This window comes from Corylus avellana, chromosome 7 (genome assembly GCF_965113065.1).
Source record: "Corylus avellana chromosome 7, dhCorAvel1.hap1.2, whole genome shotgun sequence".
Lineage (NCBI taxonomy): Eukaryota > Viridiplantae > Streptophyta > Magnoliopsida > Fagales > Betulaceae > Corylus > Corylus avellana.
This window is the reverse complement of record NC_142496.1, coordinates 26,978,331-27,001,046: the sequence shown is the minus strand read 5'-3', so window position 1 is coordinate 27,001,046 and position 22,716 is coordinate 26,978,331. Positions and strand designations below refer to the sequence as shown.

The 22,716-nt window shown below is 38.7% G+C and overlaps 3 protein-coding genes across 3 annotated transcripts; 1 reads left to right on the top strand and 2 right to left on the bottom strand.

The window, feature by feature from the left end:
- Positions 1 to 2,338: 2,338 nt before the first annotated feature.
- On the bottom strand, positions 2,339 to 7,064 carry GA3 (GA requiring 3). Its single transcript, XM_059599693.2, has 8 exons — positions 6,718 to 7,064; positions 6,429 to 6,589; positions 4,023 to 4,184; positions 3,780 to 3,920; positions 3,448 to 3,702; positions 3,184 to 3,345; positions 2,908 to 3,102; positions 2,339 to 2,818 (listed from the first exon to the last, which is right to left on the bottom strand). The coding sequence occupies exons 1-8, from the start codon at positions 6,875 to 6,877 to the stop codon at positions 2,507 to 2,509; spliced, it is 1,548 nt and encodes a 515-aa protein (XP_059455676.2). The 5' UTR covers positions 6,878 to 7,064; the 3' UTR covers positions 2,339 to 2,506.
- Positions 7,065 to 10,496: 3,432 nt separating this feature from the next.
- LOC132183584 (uncharacterized) lies at positions 10,497 to 13,876 on the bottom strand. The gene has a single exon (XM_059596915.2). The coding sequence runs from the start codon at positions 13,490 to 13,492 to the stop codon at positions 10,886 to 10,888; it is 2,607 nt and encodes an 868-aa protein (XP_059452898.2). The 5' UTR covers positions 13,493 to 13,876; the 3' UTR covers positions 10,497 to 10,885.
- Positions 13,877 to 18,674: 4,798 nt separating this feature from the next.
- LOC132184355 (uncharacterized) lies at positions 18,675 to 22,496 on the top strand. Its single transcript, XM_059597966.2, has 2 exons — positions 18,675 to 18,940; positions 19,089 to 22,496. Exon 2 carries the CDS (start codon positions 19,255 to 19,257, stop codon positions 22,123 to 22,125), a length of 2,871 nt encoding a protein of 956 aa, XP_059453949.2. The 5' UTR covers positions 18,675 to 18,940; positions 19,089 to 19,254; the 3' UTR covers positions 22,126 to 22,496.
- Positions 22,497 to 22,716: the final 220 nt, after the last annotated feature.

Genomic DNA, 22,716 nt, shown 5'->3' with positions numbered 1-22,716 from the left:
TAAGTATTTTTATATTTTTATGAGTAATTTGTACTTTGAATTATTTGTTAATAATTTTAATTTAAAAATAAATAACAAAAATTCTAACAAACATAACAAAGGGCTAAAGCGTACTTTATTATATTTTTCTCTAATTTACTATGCGTGTATACAGGATCAAAATTTCTGTATCACATGCAATATAGGCAACATGAGCATGCAATATATTGCACCACATCTAAACCCTAGATTATTCTTGGGAAAACTTACAATTTATCTCGTAAAGTTTTATTCGATTTGTAATTTGACTTTCAATGTTTAAAAATTTACATTGTATCCCATCAAAGTATTAAAAATTTGCAATGTGACCTAATTGCTAATAATTTCATTTCTCTTACAAAAATGATAGAAAATACTTAATTGCCCATATATTTAAAAAAAAAATAAAAAAATAGTGGGTGGCAAGCCACCTACGGCCCATGAGTAGTGGCCGACCACACCCAAGGGGACAAATGAGGATGGCCGAAACACCCCAAACACTTCAGTGGCCGAAAGCACCCCCAAATGGCCAATGGGGATGGCCGTAGCCAACCCATTTTTTGTTTCTTCCTAATTCTAGTTTATTGAATTGGAGCATTTTTTGAATTTCTTAAAACACATTTAGGCAATTTTGAAAATTTTAGACTAAAAAATGCACATACTGCACACGTGAGCAATTTTTCATCAAATTGGACAAAAATGGTTAATGGAGTGATTACATTATAAATTTTTAGACATTTGAGGTCAAATTACAAATCGGATAAAACTTTGAAGAGTAAAGTATAATTTTTCCATTATTCTTTATATTAAGAGCATCCACACTCGGCTAGATATGTGATGCAAATTTGAGATGGTTCACAAAAAAACATCTCTTTAAAAGGTTTATAAAATACTTTTATTATAAAATTAGTATTACATTTAAGATCAATCATTAAAAATTTTTAATTCAACCATAATTTTAAAAGTTACGTTTTAAATGCAAGACATTTCTCTTATAAAATAGGCAAATACCACCATAATTTTTTAGCTAAAATAAAATAAAAAATTAATTCGAATATATATATATATAATACCATTATTTTTTTTAGGTATATACAATACCATTATAATACCCACAATCGGTCATTCTGCTTCTGCATGCCCCCCACAGACTTGTCTTACTCATGGACCTGTCTGACCTAACATCTCTATCAGCACGGACAGAAGTGGGGTCCCAGTTTTGAAAGTTTGACCAGATATTACACGTGGCCAACTATGACGGGCCCGGCCCGATTTAGCCTGGGCACGAGGGGCTTCAGAGTCCAGCCCTCATTACCAGCAACTACTATTTCTCTCTTTATTCGTCACTTTCAACGTACGTAGTGTGAACGCGACACACTTGAAAAATTTAGACCGGTTTTGAAGCATACTACAATGGACCGACCAGTCCATTTCTGGCATTGATGTCGGCTGTATTTGGCACAGGTTGGATCCGACTCAAAATTTAAAAAAATTCTTCTTAAAATTAATGTTAATATTTTTAATTTTTACATCATATCATTCACTTTTTATTATTATTTAAATAAAAAAATTACTACAAAATAAATTTTTTCACTTTTTTTATACAAAATATTATTATTTTTTTCTCTCATATCAATCAAATCTGCTATAGTACCGTTTCACTCTATTTTTTCATTCCATTGCCAATCACAGCCGGCATGCCCACTGCCTGGTGTCTAACCCATGTTAATAAAATCCTTACATAATCAACGTGATTAAATCATTTCAGATATTTGATTTTCCGTATTTGCATAAAATTTTGAGAAATGCTATACATTAATGACTGATTAATAGTGCGGAAAATAGTAAAAGTCTAATAACCAAATAAGATGTCCCAACGAGGTAGTTCAATTGACTGAGACCACGTCTAATGAAGCGGAAATAATTAGTTTAAATCTCTCCTCCCTTCTTTTGCGGCCATGTAAAAAAAACCAAAGAATATAGAAAATTTATGGAGCCAGTGTGAATGCTTTGACAAAGCAGAGTCATTTTAGCCATTAAAATGCAGGTTGTAGAAGGCCAGAATAGGGAAGAAGGTGAAATAGTCAAACGGCACCTGCGGTATGAATAGGCAGTTTTTCAACGTAACGTGACGGTACTCACAATTAGTTTCAGATGGGAGGATTCAAGGAAACTTCTCAATTCCTTTGTCAGGGTTTGAAACTTGGCTTGGAAGCCAATCCCTTTGCAGAAAAATCCAAATTATGGCTGTACTTGAGTCGGACGGATGTGAACCTGGAATGGGATGCCTTCTACGTACCTTCAAAACCTTACCTTATAAACCCTAATAATTGATATTAATTTTGTCACTTTTATTATTTTGCCCTACATTACAAGCCAAAAGGGTCCAGGATTTATAAAATTAAACAAAAAAAAAAAAAACGTCTGAGGTTTCAGTACACAGTGAAATCAAAGACGCACTTCTCTTAAGTTTTTGTAACTCAGCCTATCAATTTCTAGGCTTTAGAACCGCTTGCAAGGGATGGAGTTTTTGGGAAGTGAGCTTAACAGTATCCACATTCTCCACTTCCCCATCTTTGAGCATCCATTCAAACTCCTGCACTAATCTACCAATTGATGTGCATGATATTAACGATGCCTGAAGAGTACCTGCACAAGCTCTCCTTCCGGCTCCAAATGCCATTGTCTTGTGCAAATCCAACGGATCATATTTCTCGTCCAGAAACCTCTCCGGCTTCCACTCTTCAGGGTTTTCCCATTGTTTCTTGTCCATGTTACACCCGTATATGTTTATAGCAATCTGTGCAACAATTAATGCTCCCAAGTCAAAAAATTTTGCTTCCAATTAACATATATCAAACATGAAAATAAAGAAAATTAAGGATCGACCTCACTTCCAGCAGGAACATGGTACCCTCCTAACTGGGTATCTTCGTGTGCATATCGCAAAGGTATTACTGGAACTGGACTGTGCCTCCTCAGAGTTTCATGGAAAACAGCATTCAAGTATGGAAGCTGAGACAAGTGTTCCTCTGTAATCTTGTCGGACCCACAAACGTTTTCGATTTCTCGATACAGACGATCCTGTTACAAGAAGAAGGAATCGGTATCAGATGGTTTGGATCTTTGGCAAGGAGATGCACATTTGTGGTTGAATTAACATGCCTGCCGGTTTGGATCTTTGGCAAGTTCATACATTGCCCATTCTGTTGCAACCAAAGTAGTATCTGCTGTCTCGATGATTGTCTCCCAAACCAACATGGTAATTTGTTCATTCGTAAGTGTTTTTGCCTCAGATAACAAGTAGTCAAGATAACAATTTAAGTCCTGTTTCAAATCATTGGGATTTGGGAACTTAATTACAATGATGAACATGAGAGATTTCAAAGTAAATTAAAGAAAAAAAACAAAAAAAACATATATAGTTACCTCTCCTGAAGCTATGCGCTCCTTCTGCTCCTTGATCAGGGCATTCATCACCATCTGCCTGCGGAAAGCTGCGCGCTGAAGTTTCAATTCCACACTCCTATTTGGAATCCATCCCAGATATGGGAAGAAATCTCTCCAATCCACCTCAATCGCACCCTCCATTAAGTCAGTCACAAGAACTTTAAATATCTCCTCTCTTGACAAAGTGCTCCCAAGCTCTTCCACATAAATGGATTCCATGTCTTTCCCCAAAGCCTGCAAGTTCATCATTTCCTCTCGGTTTAAGTTTTTGGAATTCATAATAAATTTTCAACCAAAACGAGGATACTCACTTCTTTCAAAGATAGTCCAAAAAGCTCAGACTCGAATATTATCCTGAAATTCACAGCTTGAAGAGGAGAGTTCCTTGTAAGAGCATGTAATCTGCTCGAAACATTTTCTACCAAGGTGTCTCTGTGGCATTGATGTCGCTTCTGAATTGCAAAGAGAGGTAAGAATTAAACTAGTTTTGGCAACATGAATAATATTACAAACATCGGAGGAGCTGGGAAATTGATGTAGTAACAACCAATTACCTGAGCATTCGCTCCCAAAACATTTGCAAGTAAATGTCGTTTTACTGTCTTGTGAAACTCATTGTAGTCGCTTGTTGCAACCATACACTTGTCAGAGGTGAGAATCTTTAAGGCTTTCGACAACTTCCTTGTTGAGATGGATGAAAATCTGGTCACCATAGCCTGAAATTTACAACCAGATCGAAAAAATGATACATGCCATGCATATAACATAAAACATGCATTGTTTTTATAATAAAGGAACAAAAAATTTAGCGCATATATAGAACATTCTGGCCTGCACTGCACACTCTTATATATGGCAGCATTGATTCAATAAATTCGAAGATTTTAAACTCCCACAATAATGGAACTCTTTCACTTATTCATTGTAGTAGTTATGAAAAGCAATAAACAATTATTTTTTTTTTTTTTTGGCTTTATCATCCATGAAAGACATCGTAGAACTTATAGTAAACTGAACACAAAGTAGGCTCTTCACATAACTAAGGTATTGTTTGGCAAATGACGCCAGAGGTTCCATTACAGTGTTCACATTTTTGGGGTAGAACGCTGCATCAAATACGGCTCCTTGACGAGACTGGTTGCAGCAAAAACTAATGCTCGTTCAAAAAATTGCTGAAGGTAAAATTCCTCTTTTGTCCTTCAGATCAAAGCACTAATTTGGTACGTGAGGTTCTTTGAGGGCTTTATTGTCATTCAACTCGAGCTGCCTTGTCAAATACCCCATCAAGCCCAGCCTTTTCCATGTTGTTGCACACAAAACCCAAATCGATGTCTAACGCCATACAGTACTGTGGAACGTTGGACAGGCTAACGTTGCTTGCCAAACAAGACCTAATTAATAACTTCTTAACAGTAACATCCTGGTATTTTATTTAGGTAGTATATCTACAGATTAAAGTACATGTCCTTTAGGGTGTCTACACCTGGGAGTCGATGTCTAACGCCATACAGTACTGTGGAACGTTGGAAAGGCTAACGTTGCTTGCCAAACAAGACCTAATTAATAACTTCTTAACAGTAACATCCTGGTACTTTATTTTGGTAGTATATCTACAGATTAAAGTACATGTCCTTTTGGGTGTCTACACTTGGGAGTTTCAATCTGTTAGTTTAGGTTTGGCACATTCGGTATTGCATGTATGTTGGTGAAAATTATCACCTCAAAATGTGTCAGGAAGAAAATTCTAGAGGCATGTCCGGACCTACAGAAAACGGGTCTGGACACAAAAACCAGCAAGGGAATTTTTGAAGAGCAGGTCCGGACCTCCAGACTCTGTGTCCGGACCTGATTTCCAGAAGCTAAGTGTAATGAGGCAGGTCCGGACCTCCAGACGCTGGGTCCGGACCTGATATCCAGAAAGTGAAGATTGAAGGAGATGTCCGGACCTCCAGAAGTTGGGTCCGGACATCAGTTCCAGAGAACGCATTTGTATTGAGATGTCCGGACACACAAATTGGAGGTCCGGACATCACTAGGTTACGAATAAGTAAACCTAGCCATGTCCGGACCTCAGATCCACCATGTCCGGACACGGCAGTATTATATTGGGTATTTTTCTATTTAAGCTACGTGAGTTTGCTATTGTAACCTACGTATTTTATTGAGAAAAATCAGGGTGCTTAGAGAGAGAGAATTTGTTCTAGATTATTTTTGAAGAGAAAATACGTGAAGCCAATCGGAGTTCCGGTGAATCGTGCCAGATGTTCTGGAAAGGGCTACTGAGGTAGAAGTCAAGTGGGTCACTTGTCGTGTACAAGGAAGAGTCAAAGGTTTTGTTATTCTTCTTGTATTCCTTATTCTTCTATTTAGTGAATTGATTTCCTGGGTTTGGCTGCCCCGGAGAGGTTTTACATTTAGAGAGTTCTCTAAATGGTTTCCTCTTCGTAACCAAATTTCTGTGTTCTTGATTGCAAATTTCCTTTCAGTATTTGGTTGATTTTTAACTGCTAAGTTAGATCTGTTTTCTGGATAATTTTTGTAAAACTCCTAGACGTGTGAATAGGTGATAATTGGAGTCGTTTTAGAATTTTCACAATCAAACTCAGAAGTAAAAACAACGGTGATTGATAACATTTTTTTTTTTTACATGTATGCACAAGGAGAGTGAAAGGGGGGGAAAGGACATTCGAATCAGTGATGTTTATTTTATGAAGCGTGATCCCTGGTGATTAAGCTTAAGATTCATAACATTTGTTTTGATACAATGTTAATCCCCTAATTATCTCAAAATTTGAAGTGATTAGCACGGATGTCCAACCAAGTGCTCAAGCTGAATAGTTAACAAAACTTACCCCGCAAAAAAAGAGGAAAAAGATTGATTGCTCTACTCACGGACTGTAGGGAAGTGGTGGTACTCAATCCGGAGAAGAAAAGTAGAATAGGAAAGGAAGCAAATTAACCTCTTTGGAAACATCGGCGGAATTGAGAACAACAATAGTAGAAGCACCGGTCCTGATTGAATAGATTGGCCCATATATCTCAGCCCACTTTGTAAATGTCTTGTGGGGTTTTTTCTCCGTCAGCTGCAGCAAGTTTCCTATCACCGGTAGCCCTGGAACCACTGCAACATCCGATAGACAATGTTTTCAACGCATTAATCAATTCCCAAAAGTGAAGTCAAACTTAATTAACACTAAAAAGCATGAAAGGGAACAAGAATTAAGACACCAGTAATAACTAATTAAGTACCGGGTACAGGAGGGAGTTTGCAGGGTCCCCTCTTGTGGGCAGAGATATATCTTCTGATGCTGTAAGAGACAATCAACAAAGAGAGACCCCCAACAGCAACAGTGGTGGCTAAGGGCGCCGCTGCTTGGAAATCTTGAAAGATAGGCGTTATGGCTGCCATGGACTAATTTGCAGCTAGGAACAGAAAAGTTCCCTGGTTTACGAAATACCTATCGTGCAAGGAACGACGCAGACTGCAAATACACAACTAATGCATATGCTGGAAATCTGGATGGGAAATAAAAAGGAGTGCTGTGAACGTACATACGCTTATCACACGCGTGTACTCCAATAACATCAATCATTCGTGTGTTTGAATAAAGATAACAAACACTAAAATTATTATTAAATTTTGAAATATATTCAGTGATAAATTTTAGTGGCACGTCATTTGAGAGAGTGTGTAGAATTTTATGGGTTTGTTTTTTAAAATTATTACAAAATATTTACATATCACATCAAAACACTAAACAGCAAAAAAATAAAAAATAAAAAAGCCATCAAAGAACACTATCAAATGAGCCCACACAAGTGTATTATTTACTACTTTTTTGATGGAAAGATGATCAAGCGAAAGGGCGTGCCATGAGAGTGTGTTCATCTATCTTGCTAAAAAAACAATTGGTGTATATATATATTATTTTTCATCTGCTAAAAAAACAATTGCAGAAGCGGCTTGTCGTATTAAAGGGCAGGCCGGCCATCGCGGTTGGCGAGACATAGGCACAGGCCGGCGAATCTTGATGGTCTTGCCCTACGCGTGTTCCCACGACACCCTTTTGGCTTTTTGTTTCTCCGGGAATGGTGACGGATTGAGATCGTTGTCAGGGCGTGCATGAGAATTCACATCATTATCACTTTCTTCGGTGAATAAAATAATGGGTTCAAGAACTTTACACATGTTGATCAGCAGAGAGAATATTTTCTAGCTTTTGGAACGATTATGGAGGCATTTTCCATGTAATCTCAAGACACATATGATTGGATTGAGATCGATCGCATGTAATGTAATATTTTAGGCAATATTGTAATACCTCTAACTAACTATCATCTGATTTATTTTAAATCACCCATCTAAATTCTATCGCATCATATTATAAAAAATAAAAAAATAAAAAAGAAAGAAAATGCTCTATTGCACCCCATCCGAGCGGGTCGGGAAAGCGACCAAACCTTTAGGTTGAAGGACTGAACATTTCATTCGCAATCCTGTTCGACCCACGACGCGATTAGAAACCCCTAGAGAACTTATTGAGGAGCTCAATTGCACATCCAGTCTAAATGAGGTGCGACAAAGATCCCTATAAAATTTATTGAGGAATTCGGTTGTATCTGAGTATATAATAAGGATATAATTGCTTTGTAGTAAATAATAATTTGTGTATCATAAGTGTAGAGATTTGATTAACATTATACATGCGATTAATTAATAAGAACATAATAGTAATTCTATTGGTAGATGTTGATATCTAACACCAAACTAGTTGTAATTTTTGATAATATTGATAAGAGCAAAATTATCATATTAATTTGAAAAAGCTCATGCCTTGCCGCCAATATTGAAAGAAAAATGTTAAAGCAATAATATCTATTTTTAGTCCTTTATTTTGGATTTTTCTTTTTTGTATTTTTCTTCATTATTGACAATTCTGCTTCCCTTGTCGGCATACAGCATTGTGGGCAATATTGTAATACCTCTAAATTCTATCACATCATGTTACCAAAAAAAAAAACTAGAAAATGCTTGATTGCACCGGCCCGAGCGGGCCGAGAAAGCGACCAAACCTTTTGGTTGAAGGACTGGACATCTCGTTCGCAATCCTATTTGACCCACGACTCGATTAGAAACCCTTAGAAAACTTATTGAGGAGCTCAATTGCAGATCCAGTCTAAATAAGGTGCAACATAGATCCCTCTAAAATTTACCGAGGAGTTTGGTTGTATCTGAATATATAATAAGGATATAATTACTTTGTTGTAAATAATAATTTGTGTATCATAAGTGTAGAGATTTGATTAACATTGTCCACGGTCAGATTAATTAATAAGAACATGATAGTAGTTCTATTGATAAATATTAATGTCTAACACCAAATTATCTGTAATTTTTTATAGTATTAGTAAGAGTAAAATTACCATATTAATCTGGAAAAGCTCATGCCTTGCCGTCAATATAGCTATGTTTGGGGAGAGCGTGGCCCGGCACTAAAGCTGGAACGGCACTGTTCCAGCTACAGTGCCAATTGACACGTGGCGCCAGAAATTGATTTTTTATCTTAATTTTTTTTAAAAAAATCAAAATATTAAAAAAAAAAAAAGAAAAAAAAGAAAGAAAAAAAAGGGGTGGGGAACGCTAGGGTGGTTCCAGCCACCCCTTGGCCAAAATGGGGTGGCCGGACCACCCCATTTTTGGCCAAGGGGGTGGCCCTGGCCGATCTGGGGGTGGTCGAACCACCCCCGTGGCCAAGGGGGTGGTCCGGCCACCCCTTGGCCCAAAAAAAAAAAAAAAACGGAACAGGTGCCTTTGGGGGTGGCCGGACCACCCCCAAGGGGCTGGGGGTGGTTTCGACCACCCCAATGTAGGAGATTTTTTAAACATTTGAAGATCCATTTTAGATAAAAATAACATTTAGCTCTTCCAATAGGAATGCTCTAAGGGTGTATTATATATATCTATATATATATATATATATATATATATTAATGTTGTGACATCTTTAAAATAATTTAATTAATATAATATGGTGTGCAGGGTTTGGAACCATTATCCCTCCGCCAAATAGAGACTTGACCAATTTTACTAACAATTGGGGCACGCTTTAAATTATGACAATAAAATTGGTACCCTCTTTTTGGTGATTAAAGCTAGGGTCGGATTTTGGATTTTATTTACTACAGAATTTTGATAATGACTTTGTAGATTGCATTACAGAGCAGAATTAATCTAAACTGATTTAACTACATATTTGTACACCACTTGTACGGGAGATGCTAAACATTGCGCCCGGTGTGATGCACGCCAGGGTGATTTGATATTTTAAAATAATAAAATATAATATTTTATTATTAGAATTATTGTTAAAAAAAAAAAAAAAAAAAGCCTGGCGTGCATGACTGTTCATGCACGCCGGCGTTTTTGGTATCACTACTCCACGTGTACGGGAAAAGGCAAATCTTGGCGCAAAAGTCGAGCGCTTAAATTTTTTATTATTATTATTATCTACGCATAATTTTATAGATTCTCAACATTTTTGTTAAATCACTACTTTAAAGTAATTGAAATATATAAATTTGATTATTTAATAAATACTTTAATATTTTTAAATATGGGCTTAAACTCTCTTTAATAGGTGATGTTTTAATACTATTAAATCACAATTTTTTCTAAAAACTTAAATTAATAAAAAAATACAATTAATAATTTAATGAATAAATAAAAGTCATAATTTGTTTGTTTGTTTGTTTTGTGTACGAGGAGGCAAATAAAAATGTCATTTGAACACATTTATCGGCTGAAAGTAATTATATCTGAAAGACTGAAACTGTCAAAAATATATATACTGGAATTTTTTTACTATAATTACACTCTATTCACATAAAACAAAGGCGAAAATTACAAGAGAATAGGCCTCCTCCTTAAATTACACTCTATTCACATTAAAAAAAAAAAAAAAAAAAAAAAATAGAGGAGTAGAAAGAAAAAAGACGAAAATTACAACAAGATAGCACCTCCTCTTTAAATTAAAAGATTACATCGTACTTGTAATATGTCCAGCTCACAACTCAAATTTTCATTACCTAGAACCAGAAAGGACTAGCAATGATCTTCGATCACTTAACAAACACCAACAATCTCTCCATCCACAAATCAAGCAGAAATATTTAGTTCCAGAGAATATCAGAGCCAAAGAATTAATGGATTAGAGCAGTAATTACAAACAAATTCACTCTGATAATCAGATTTACATTTTGCCAATGGTGTCACTTAATTCGTTACCTTAAGGAGGCAATTGTAGCAGATCACAACTTCGTATCAAGCTATTAACTAACTAAAGTGGGTGTCTGTTGTGAGACTGTAAAACTAGTAAAGAGAGGAAAACAAAGGGCAAAGTGATTAACATTGTGCTATTTAGTAGCCTGTGGACGTTGGTGGAGGCGGCGATTGGTAATCGGAGCCGAAGGTCGGGGGTAGAGCCATGTCGCCCTTTGGTGTAGGAGCTGAATGAGATGGGGAAGGTGGAGGTGGAGAACGGACTGGGGGTAATGGAGAGTAGGCCGGTGGTGGTGAAGAGTGAACTGGAGGTTGTGGAGGAGAGTGAATAGGTGGGGGTGGTGAAGGAGAGTGAACCGGCGGTGGGGGTTGTAGAGGAGGTGGTGAAGGAGCAATTTTAGGTGATGGTGTGGAGGGTTGAGCTGGTGGAGGAGGAGGTCGAGCCCTATTAAAGGGTGATTCGTTGTAAGGATCAGGTGACAATGCCGGTGCTGAAGATGGTTTTGGAGGAGCTGAAATTGGTTGTGGGTATGGTTGATGTTGGGGAGGTTGTGGCTCTGGCGTTGGTGGCAATGCCTTTGGAGAAGGAGATGGTTGTGGTTGCGGCGGATCCTTTGGAGAAGGAGATGGTTGTTGTTGCGGTGGCGCCTTTGGAGAAGGAGACGGCTGTGGCGGTTGTGATTGCGGCGGTGCGTTTGGAGAAGGAGACGGCTGTGGTGGCTGTGGTTGTGGCGCCTCTGGAGAAGGAGAAGGAGACGACTGTGGTGGCTGTGGTTGTGGCGCCTCTGGAGAAGGAGAAGGAGACGACTGTGGTGGCTGTGGTTGTGGCGCCTCTGGAGAAGGAGAAGGAGACGACTGTGGTGGCTGTGGTTGTGGAGCCTCTGGAGAAGGAGACGACTGTGGCGATTGTGGTTGCGGCGACGCGTCTGGAGAATGAGACGGCTGTGGCGGTTGTGGTTTCGGCGACGCGTCTGGAGAAGGAGACTGCTGTGGCGGCTGTGGTTGCGGTGGCGCCTCTGGAGAAGGAGATGGTTGTGGCGGCTGTGGTTGCGATGGCGCCTCTGGAGAAGGAGACGGCTGTGGTGGTTGCGGTTGTGACGGCGCGTTTGGAGAAGGAGACGGCTGTGGTTGCGGCGACGCCTCTGGAGAAGGAGACGACTGTGGCGATTGTGGTTGCGACGGCACGTTTGGAGAAGGAGACGGTTGTGGCGGTTGTGGTTGCGACGGCGTGTTTGGAGAAGGAGACGGCTGTGGCGGTTGTGGTTGCGACGGCGTGTTTGGAGAAGGAGACGGCTGTGGCGGCTGTGGTTGCGGCGGCGCCTCTGGAGAAGGAGACGGCTGTGGCGGCTGTGGTTGCGGCGGCTCTTTTGGAGAAGGAGACGACTGTGGTGGTTGTGGTTGCGACGGCGCGTTTGGAGAAGGAGACGGTTGTGGCGGCTGTGGTTGTGGTGGCGCGTCTGGAGAAGGAGATGGTTGTGGCGGTTGTGGTTGCGGTGGCAGCGGCGCCTTTGGAGAAGGAGTTGGCTTTGGCGGTTGTGGTTGTGGCGGCGGGTTTGGAGTCTTTGATCCTCTACACTTAGCCTTGCTACAATCAACCGGTCGATTCACCACCTGAGCGCAAACTTTTGGAGACTTCTGTGTCGGCCTTTCCGGTAAGCAGTTGCTCATGTCATCCAACACAACGTCCTTCCTAGATGGTGGCTCGCAGTCTGGGGCCTCGCCATTGAAGTAATTGTAGGAGAAAGTGAAGTTTACCAAGTTAGGAAGACGACAAATGCTCCCAGGGACAAACCCTGTCAATGTGTTGTGCGCAATATCCAACTCCTCAACATTGGAAAGCCCTTTGAACGTCTTTGGCAAGATTCCGGTGAAGTTGTTGGAGGCAATGTCCAAAACCGTCACGTTTCCAAGCAACCCAATCTCAGCAGGCAAGCATCCGGTGAGGTGATTGTTCGAGAAAACAATCTCGTTCAATGTGCTGCCCATTTTGCCAATGTTGCTTGGAATACAGCCGTGGAGATGGTTATTGGCAACCACCATAACAGAGGCGGGGGAGTTTCCGAAAGTGTCAGGAATGGTGGATATGAAGCGGTTATTGTTCAAGAACAGAGCATCCAAGTCTTTGTTGAAGAGCTCAGGAGGTAGCTCACCGTCAAAATCATTGAACCTAAGATCAAGGTATTTTAGATTAGGAATACCTATGACAACCTTAGGGAACAAGCCCACAAACCGGTTGTTGCTGACATCAAGCTCGAAAAGAAGCGTGAGCCTCGAGAAGCTCTTGGGAATGATCCCACAAAACCTATTGGTGTTGATGTGGAGCAAAGCAATTTCTGTTAATAAACCCAACTCCACCGGAAGGAACCCGGCAATGTCGGCGTGGTTAAGATCAATGCCTGCAACAACAGTGAGCGTCGGGTCGTCAAGAGCTGGAGCGCAAAAAACGCCATTGTAAGCACAAACATCGGGTCCAACCCAATTCCCCGTGGTGTTAAAAGGGTCTGAGTAAATTGCTTTCTTCCATGCTTGGAGTGCAATATATGCCCGTCTAAGCCTGGTATTGGGAAAAGTTACATTCAAAACAACTCCGAATTCGTATTCATTAGGTAAATCACCGTCCTTGGGGAGCGCTAATAGCTGGCGACGAGCGATGGAGTTGGCTTCAGCATTTGACAACGCTGAAGAGAACGATGAGAAGAGGAGGAGGAGGAGGGAGACCAGTAGGCAGCAGCCTGAGGCCTGCATTATGGAGAGGTTTTGCAGATCACCGCCACCTTGGAGAGGCCCAAGGCTGCTTGTAGGAGTCAAGGAAAAAAAGGATGAATGAATGGGGTGTTATATTGAGAGGAAGAGCCGGATGGCATGAAGCAATATGAGAGGTTGTGCAAGGATTTCTATGCAGTTTTAGCCAAGAAAAGAAATTAAATGGGTTTCCTCAAAACACCACATAATTTGTGGGTTGTTTGAACTTTATTTTTGTTAGATTTTCTTGAAGATGGCTCTAATTATAGTGTGTTTGGCAGCCTGAGTTGCGGTCCTTTCTGGCTAATTTTGCATTTTGAGGGTTGTTAGCTGTAGACGATCGCTGACCAAGTCTTCTTCACAACCATCTACACTCTTCTCGTGTGGGTTATTCATGGCGATTTCTGGTTTTGTTTCTCAAAACTATTTTTGAGAACAAAACAAAAGGCAAATTTATGTTTTATTTTTTTGTCTAGAAAAGCGTTTGCCAAACTATTTCTGAAAACAATTTTTGAAAATTTGCAATAATCGCTTTTCACCAATACCAAAAAATATATATGCTAAATCTGAGACTCAAAATCAATCAAAATGGTATGTGTATGTGTGTACATGTATATATATATATATATATACACCAGCAAAACGTATAAGAGAAAGAGAAATTACTATGGAAGTGAAGCAAGTAGAGCTATAAATGAAAATAACTACTTACAAACATACTCCGGCTGGACTCAATTGTTAAACATAATGTTCGTGAACACAAAAATAGGCTTGATCATTAAATGATATATACTCGTATGAATTCGACTCGACTCGTATATATTTATTAATATGTATATATATATATATATATATATATACACTTTATATCCTTATATAAATATTAGTATGCTTATGACATAAATGATAATATTATTTAATATACTTATAAATTATAACTTAAAGCATTACCCCCGCTTATCAAGGCCGAGTTGGCGCATGGATAAGATTTGCCACCCAGCTTACTTCGTACCATAACTTTGTGTTAATCTTACTATTTTAACGGGGTTCTTCTAGGCTTGCTTGCTTGATTAATTAGTGTAAACTCTTTTAAATTTTATTAATGTTTGGGTAGAGTTGGGTTAGGTTATGACTCAATGGGATTTGAGGGAGTCCATGTGATTTTTATCTTCTAGTCCCTTTTTCTGTGCAACTCTCAACGAGTAGGTGCTACTATAGTCACACTCAAATAAAATAGCCACAATTGATTTCTCTTGTTTGCCCTTTCAATTAGAAAAAAGAAAAAGAAGGTGAAACATAATAAATTTAATAATTTAATTAATATTCGAATATAAAGTTCGGCATTCTACTGGTTTGTATGTGACTAAATGTGATGCATCATTTGATAAAGAAAACAAAGCAGCATGTCCTTAATTCCCTTTTGGATCTTAAAACATAAATTTTGTTGGAAAATGTTTGGGTACTACTGTTTTAAGTATATATAAGTCCATTACAAAGTACAAACTCAAGCAGTAGTCCATATGATACTGCCGCATCAACCACAAATCAAATATAATTGTTTAGCAACTAATGTGATAAGTATCAAGTAAACTTACAAACTGACGTGACAGTCCACAAGACATTGCCATGTCTATCATTATAGTGTCACGTGGACTGCAACGCCAGTATATAAGGAAATTTTAACAATATTTTGTTAGTAAATGTTTTCCTTTTCTTTCTTTTTTCTTCTTAATTTCAATTTTAGCGTCACTTCCCTCTCTCTATTTTCATCTCATTTTGGGGTGGGTATATTACGGAGGCCCAACACCATTGTATAGTCGAGCTGGCCTGGCCCAACATCTCAAATACAAACTTCGTCCAAAAGATTGGGCTTGGGTTGCTTTTACCCCCTGCGTTTTCTTTACTATTTTGTCTCAATTCCTATGCCTTACTTTAAAATATATTTATTATTATTTTTATATGAATTTTATTTACCTTGTTTTCTAAAATACATTAGTAACATAGGAGAAATTGAAAAAATATATAATAATTTACAAAAAAAAAAATCACATTTTTATTTCTTTAGGGGAAAATCCACTTTATCTTCACGAAGTTTCATATGTTTTTCAATTTGAACCTCAAAATTGGCAATGTACCCCCTCAATGTTTCAAAAATTTTTAATTTAAACATTTCGTTACTAATTTCCGTTAAATTTGACGAATTTTTTTTAAAAAAGGCTTGAGGGTAATTACGTAATTTCATAAATTGCTGTCTAATTTGACGGAAATTAGTAACGGAAGGTTTAAATTGAAATTTTTTGAAACATTAGGGAGGTACATTGCCAATTTTTAAATTTTGGGGTTCAAATTGAAAAACCCTAAAAATTTCGGAAGGTAAAGGATTTTTCCCATTTCTTTACTATTAATCTATTATACATTCTAATGTGCCAGTGCTTTATAATACCAAATTATGAGAGAAGGGGACGGCCGAGTGGCTCACACTCGCACCACACAGAGACAAGTTTGACTGGCTTTATGTCCTTGAGTCCTAATTCACATGTTTTTTTTTTTTTTTGAAAAAAAAAAAACAAAATATTCAATTCACAAAATAGAAACGGGAAGGCAAAAGGCCACTCTGCTCAAGCAGCAACATTAGCAGTATCATTGAAAAAAAAAGAAGGTTAGGAAAAGACATCACCCACAAAGAGTTGCATGGCTCGTAGGTGGACCAAAGAGATGATGTTTGAAGCTTTGGTGGTAGCCCCACTAAGCCTCTTTGGCTTAGATATTGATGAACTTTTCAGGAAAGGAAAATTTGAATGTGGAATTAGCTAGCATGATAAGGAAAAGTGATATCCAACAAAGACCATAAAAGAGCGAGCACCATGGACCAAGCTCCAAAGCCAGATAGAGCTAGCTATTGGTATTGGAATATCAAAAGCGACTCTACTCAATTACCCACTACCATTGACACAACTGATCACAACTGTCCCTCTTCTTCTCCAAATTCCTTTTTCAATATTCTTGCAGAATTCAAGGGCGTATTTCTGGGTATGCCTAGAAGTCCAATAAGGAAGCAATATAAACAAGGGAAAATGATGATGGAGAATGACAAAATAGGTTGGGTAAAAGCCAAACAAACTCCACATATCAATATATATATTTCATTTATGTCAAACGTTTCGCGAGGCCATTTTGATTCTCTTCTTCCATTCTTTTCTGGCAGTGACTTTCGAGTAAAGAAAAAACAGCTGCAGACAGTTCAAAGTTCTAACTAAGAAAAATAATTAGTAATAAAAAACACGTTTCACGTATTAAATTGCATGTGCTTATATATATATATATATATATTAAATTGTAAGAGAACCAGCATGCATGAAAGAGAGGAAGTATATAAAATTCCTTGCTAAGAGAAATTCGACAACAGATTACTGTTTGGAGATTAATGTAATGAAAAAAACCTTTGATGTAGCTTTGAAGGTCAGAAATAGGAAATTAAAAAATTTTAAAAATAAAATAAAATTATTTTGCAGTTTGTGAACTTTTTTATTTGATCTTAGTATTTTTTTTATTTATTTTTTTTTTTGCTTCAATCGTGATAGTGAGTCATGCGATGAGTTAATTCATTTCTTTTAAAAAATTACATGTTTCTCATATGTTACGGTACATATAACAAATTATAAATTAAGTTAATTAGATGATAATATTTCTTCAAGTTAATTTGAAGGAAATTTATGTGATAACTTTTGCAAGCTTCAAATAAACAAAAAAGTGAGGGATATCATTGTCATTTTACTAGTGCAATGGTAACCAAACCGGTCGAAATATAATTTACAAGAAGTCATTTTAAATTGGCTAAAACATCATCATTTGATTCTTTTAGGGCATGAAAGGACGCTGCTGACGTATCACACAAACCAAAATATCTTTAAATTCCTGAGTATTTTAAAAAAGAAAGGATAGATTACAACTTTTTGTCACAATTTTAATCCAATTTTTTTTTTCTTCATGTAGTGATTTTTTTTTAAAAATAAAATTAAAAATTAAAAAAAAATTTAAGCAATAATATCCTACGAGGTCTTTTTTTTTTTTATTTGGTATTTTTTTTTAAAAAAAAAAATGGTCTTTTTCTTCATATTAATGACATTTTTTTTTATAAAAAAGACCGAATAAAAAAAAGATCACATAAGATGTTATTGCTTCAGAATTTTTATTTTATTTTATTAATACTCATTACATTTAATTATTAAGAGATTAGAGTTATGTTTTTGCATAAAAGCATACCTAATTATCAGGAAACTTAAGTAAAACAGAAGGCTTTTGAGAGAGATAGCATAAGAGTAGATTTTCATTATCAAATTCTGTCAATGAGTAGATGAAGATGATTTATAAATGATTTGATGAAAATTGCATTCTATAGACTGGAAAAGGAAAAATAAAAACAAAAAAGATTTGTTTCATGTCAATCTCAACAACAATCAACAAGACTTGAGAGAAATTTATTAAATTAAAAAAAAAATCTGCTTTTGGTTCTCTGTTTATAATTTTGGTGGGAGGTAGATGGGTGGGTCTCGTCGACCTGGAACCAAACCTTTTCAATCATTGGTAAAGTAAAAGAGATTCATTTTACTTTTTCGATAAGTCTATTTTAGCTGTCCAAAAACACCACTAATCAAAGTAGTTAAGCATGTTTATCTCCGTTAAAAAAGATCCTTATCAAGAAGAATATATTGGAGGCCTCAGGTCAAAGGAGCCCCCCAACACTTTTTCTCTCAACATTCTGCATCGTCTTTATTGAAGAGCATACTCCTACGTCCACTCCACTTTCTGCCGCTTGCACTCAATCTCCGGCTCACTGGACAAACAAAAGTACGGTGTGCTCGTAGCCTAAAACAAGTGGGGCCAGGGGAGGGGCTAAATCGGAAATTGAAAAGAGAGAGAGAGAGAGGGAGGAAGGTGGTGGATAGTGTAATAATAATGGTGGGGAAGTGCGAGAAAGAGAGAGCATTCAATGCGGACATGTTTGTATTGACTGTGAGAGTAAATGAGGAATTGATGGGTTTTAAAGGATTTGCCTTTATTATGCCCTACTATCACTCCTAGCGCAGAGGGAGGAGTGGAAAAGTGAAATAGTTGTTGGTGTGGTGTACAAATAGTGGGGGAGGAGTTGTTGGAGGCTATTTTTTGCTGCTGCTGCTGCTGCTGCTGCTGTGCCTCTTCCATTGCCGAGGTTGGGTTTTTTTTCACCCTTTGGGATCTTTGTGGGAGTATTATAATATATATATATATATTTTTTTCTTGTCTATTTTGTGGGCTCAGCAGCAGAAGTTAATGGGAATGGGTTTAGGATTTAGTAAGATCTTTTGCTCATAAGATTTTAAAAAAGGTTGGTGTTGGGTTTGAATTGAGAGGCTTAATTATGGCTCCTTGGAGGATTCTAAAGCTGGGATATTTTCTGATCGCAATTTAAAGGTTTGTTCATAGTCAGATGACCCTTTTGTTTCTTTTCCTTTTTCTCTTCTTTAAGACCGACCCTCTGCCTGGCTGATCTCACTAAAGGTCTGGGTCTTATAAATGGGAAGAATAATCTTTGTTTTTTGCTGCTTTGAATGTTTGCTAGGTGATAAAGGTAAAGGGCCGTCAACTCAGCAGTGGACTTAAAAAGTTTGAAATGTATGTGACTGGGAGGCTCAACCTCTGCGGCTAAAGATTTCATTTTGAAAACCCCATTTGCTTTCCTTTTGAGTTTGAAAGATTGGCCGTGGGAAAGAGAGGAAGACCAGGCCATGCATATGTCACTATGGAAGCCTATCACCCAATGTGCCGCTATAATCATGGACAAGAAGAGCAAGAGGAGAGATGGTTCTGGTTTGAACGAGGAAGGGAAGCGAAGGCCCTCGATTCTCAGGCAATTGCAGGAGAACAAGCTCAGGGAGGCTCTTGAGGAAGCGTCTGAAGCTGGGTCTCTTTCAAAATCCCAAGATGCTGATCCTTCGGAGTCTTCGAACCAAGAGGGTGGTGGTGCTGCTGGTGGTGGTCTCGGGCGCTCCAGATCCCTTGCTCGTCTTCATGCCCAGAAAGAGTTCTTGCGTGCTACGGCTCTCGCGGCCGAGCGAAGCTTTAGCTCGGAGGAGCTCATTCCTAGCTACCAAGATGCCTTCAACAAGTTCCTCACAGCGTACCCCAAGTTTCAATCCACGGAAAAGATTGACCAGTTGAGGTTGAACGAGTACGGCCACCTGACCGAGGCGTCTGCAAAGGTATGCCTTGATTACTGTGGTTTTGGCCTGTTTTCTTACCTTCAAACTCAACAATATTGGGAATCATCGGCATTTAGTTTGTCTGAGATAACTGCGAATTTGAGCAACCATGCCCTTTATGGAGGTGCCGAGAAAGGTACCACAGAAGATGATATTAAGACTAGGATTATGGATTATTTGAACATTCCTGAGAATGAATATGGCCTTGTTTTTACTGTTAGTAGAGGTTCTGCATTCAAATTGCTTGCTGAATCTTACCCTTTCCAAACGAACAAGAAGTTGTTGACCATGTTTGATCATGAGAGCCAGTCTGTGAATTGGATGGCTCAGAGTGCCAAGGAAAAAGGTGCTAAGGTTTATAGTGCCTGGTTTAAGTGGCCTACTATGAAACTCTGCTCCAGGGAGCTGAGAAAGAAAATTGCAAATAAGAAGAGGAGGAAGAAGGATTCTGCTGGGCTTTTTGTATTTCCTGTTCAGTCTAGGGTAACTGGGGCCAAGTATTCTTACCAGTGGATGGCTCTTGCTCAGCAAAACAATTGGCATGTTTTGCTTGATGCGGGGTCATTGGGTCCTAAGGACATGGATTCTCTTGGGTTGTCCCTCTTTAGGCCGGATTTTATTATCACATCCTTTTACAGGGTATTTGGGTCTGACCCAACTGGATTTGGATGCCTTCTGATAAAGAAATCTGTGATTGGAAGTCTGCAGAGCCAATCTGGGCATACTGGGTCTGGAATGGTTAGGATCGTCCCGGTGTTCCCACAGTACCTTAGTGATTCTGTGGATGGTCTTGATGTTTTGGCTGGAATTGAAAATGAGGCATTAAATAGCAATGAAGAGTCAATGCCTGAAACACAAGGGGGGTCGCAGATGCCAGCCTTTTCAGGTGTATTCACTTCCAACCAGGTGAGGGATGTCTTTGAGGCTGAGATGGAACAAGATAACAGCTCAGACAGGGATGGGGCTAGCACAATATTTGAGGAGGCTGAGAGTATTTCAGTCGGAGAGGTTATGAAAAGTCCAGTTTTCAGTGAGGATGAATCATCAGACTATTCATACTGGATTGATTTGGGTCAGAGTCCACTGGGTGGGTCTGATAATTCTGGCCAATTGACAAAACAGAAAACGGGCTCACCATTGCCACCATCATGGTTTTCTGGCGGGAGAAGCAATAAGCGACTCTCTCCAAAACCAAGATCAAAAATATCAAAGAGCCCGGTATATGGTGACAGGAGTGTCAATCTCAAATTGCATGAAGATCCTGTGTTGTCCTTTGATGCAGCTGTCTTGTCAGTGTCACAGGAGCTGGACCGGGTTAAGGGGATTCCTGAAGAAGAACAGTTAGGTGAAGCAGATGCGTCTGGAAGTAGTGATTATTATGCAGATTCCCGGCAATTTGAGGAGATTCAAGAAGAGCATGAAATCAGAGAAACGTCAGGGCAGAATGATACTAAGTTGCACTCTACCGTAGATGAATTCAGACACAAGAGCCAGAATACCGACCTTCGGCATGGCAATCGCGAGAGTTCCTCAACCTCTGAAGTAGGTCAAGAAGTGAAAGAAAGTGCTATAAGGAGAGAGACAGAAGGTGAATATAGACTGCTTGGAAGGAGGGAAGGGAACCGATTTGCTGGTAGTAGATTTTTTGGTGTGGAAGATGGTGACAGAGTCGCAAGCATGGGCCGAAGGGTGTCTTTTAGCATAGAAGACAACCCCAAAGAGGGTTTGAGCCACTTGTTTGAACCTGGAGAAGTATCTAGGACTACCCTCGGTGATAATGAGTCCATAAGCGATGGAGAATACGGTGATGAGCAAGAGTGGGGAAGGAGGGAGCCCGAAATAATTTGTCAGCATCTTGATCATGTCAATATGTTGGGTTTGAATAAAACTACCCTCAGGCTGCGATATATGATCAATTGGCTTGTTACCTCATTACTTCGACTTCGGTTACCCGGTTCAGATGAAGGTGAGGGAGTGCCTCTTGTACAAATATATGGCCCGAAGATTAAATATGAAAGGGGTGCATCAGTAGCTTTCAATGTGAGAGAGAGCAGTGGGAGAGGGCTTGTTCACCCAGAAATTGTACAGAAGTTGGCTGAGAAAAATGGCATTTCTCTTGGCATTGGTATCCTTAGTCACGTTCGGATGGTGGACGGTCCAAAACAGCATTGTGGGGCATTTGATCTTGAAGATACAGCCTTGTGCAAGCCAATGGCTAATGGCTGCCAAGATGGTAAAAATATGTTCTTCCGAGTTGAGGTTGTTACTGCATCACTCAGTTTTCTAACCAACTTTGAAGATGTTTATAAGATGTGGGCTTTTGTGGCCAAGTTTCTTAATCCATCATTTGTTGAAGATGATGAATTATCTGCAATTCCGGAAAATTCAGAAACATAGGACTGGGAGCTTGTGTCATTTTTTGTTTTCATTTTGAAGATAATGGACCCCGCCGATGCCTGAAACAATCTCCCCCAGAGGTGGACATAGTCGGGCTTGAACTTTCTCAGTTGAAATGTGAGACTCAGAATCAGTGGGAGATGTTGAAGCAAAGAGGAAAGGTTGCAAAGGTACGGTTTTGTGTGGTCTATATCTTTTGCTTCTTCTCCACAGGAGCTTTTCCTTGCGAGCAGATGGATTTTTTCATTCTTGTTGTTTATCTAAGAATGTATTTTTTGTACTCCGTTTCAAGTAGAGTTTGCTCGAAAATCATATATGATCTCAGGAAGTAATATGGAATTTTAATAAAATTGATAGTTGGTCTGAAAGCAGCTTCCAGTCTGAAATATATATTTTATATAACTATATTCATTTGTAATCTTCGTGAAGAAGTTCAAATACTATCTTCTATTCTGTTCTGTCTTTCTTTTCCTCTGCATGTTAAATATCAAATCTTTTTGGCAACCATGTTAAATATCTAGATCACTGCTGTGAAATCTTGTAGGAGTCTGCACATTTAGTTGTGAAATCTTGTAGGAGGTTGCTCATTCG

What these genes read in the sequence shown, in the direction of transcription:
- GA3 (XM_059599693.2), bottom strand. Translation starts at nt 6,877, where the DNA reads ATGGCAGCCATAACGCCTATCTTTCAAGATTTCCAAGCAGCGGCGCCC. An exon ending in CCAAAGATCCAAACCGGCAG is followed by an intron (nt 3,103 to 3,183) that starts GCATGTTAATTC and finishes TTCTTGTAACAG; the next exon opens with GATCGTCTGTATCGAGAAAT. An exon ending in ATGTTCCTGCTGGAAGTGAG is followed by an intron (nt 2,819 to 2,907) that starts GTCGATCCTTAA and finishes ATTGTTGCACAG; the next exon opens with ATTGCTATAAACATATACGG.
- LOC132183584 (XM_059596915.2), bottom strand. Translation starts at nt 13,492, where the DNA reads ATGCAGGCCTCAGGCTGCTGCCTACTGGTCTCCCTCCTCCTCCTCCTC.
- LOC132184355 (XM_059597966.2), top strand. Translation starts at nt 19,255, where the DNA reads ATGCATATGTCACTATGGAAGCCTATCACCCAATGTGCCGCTATAATC.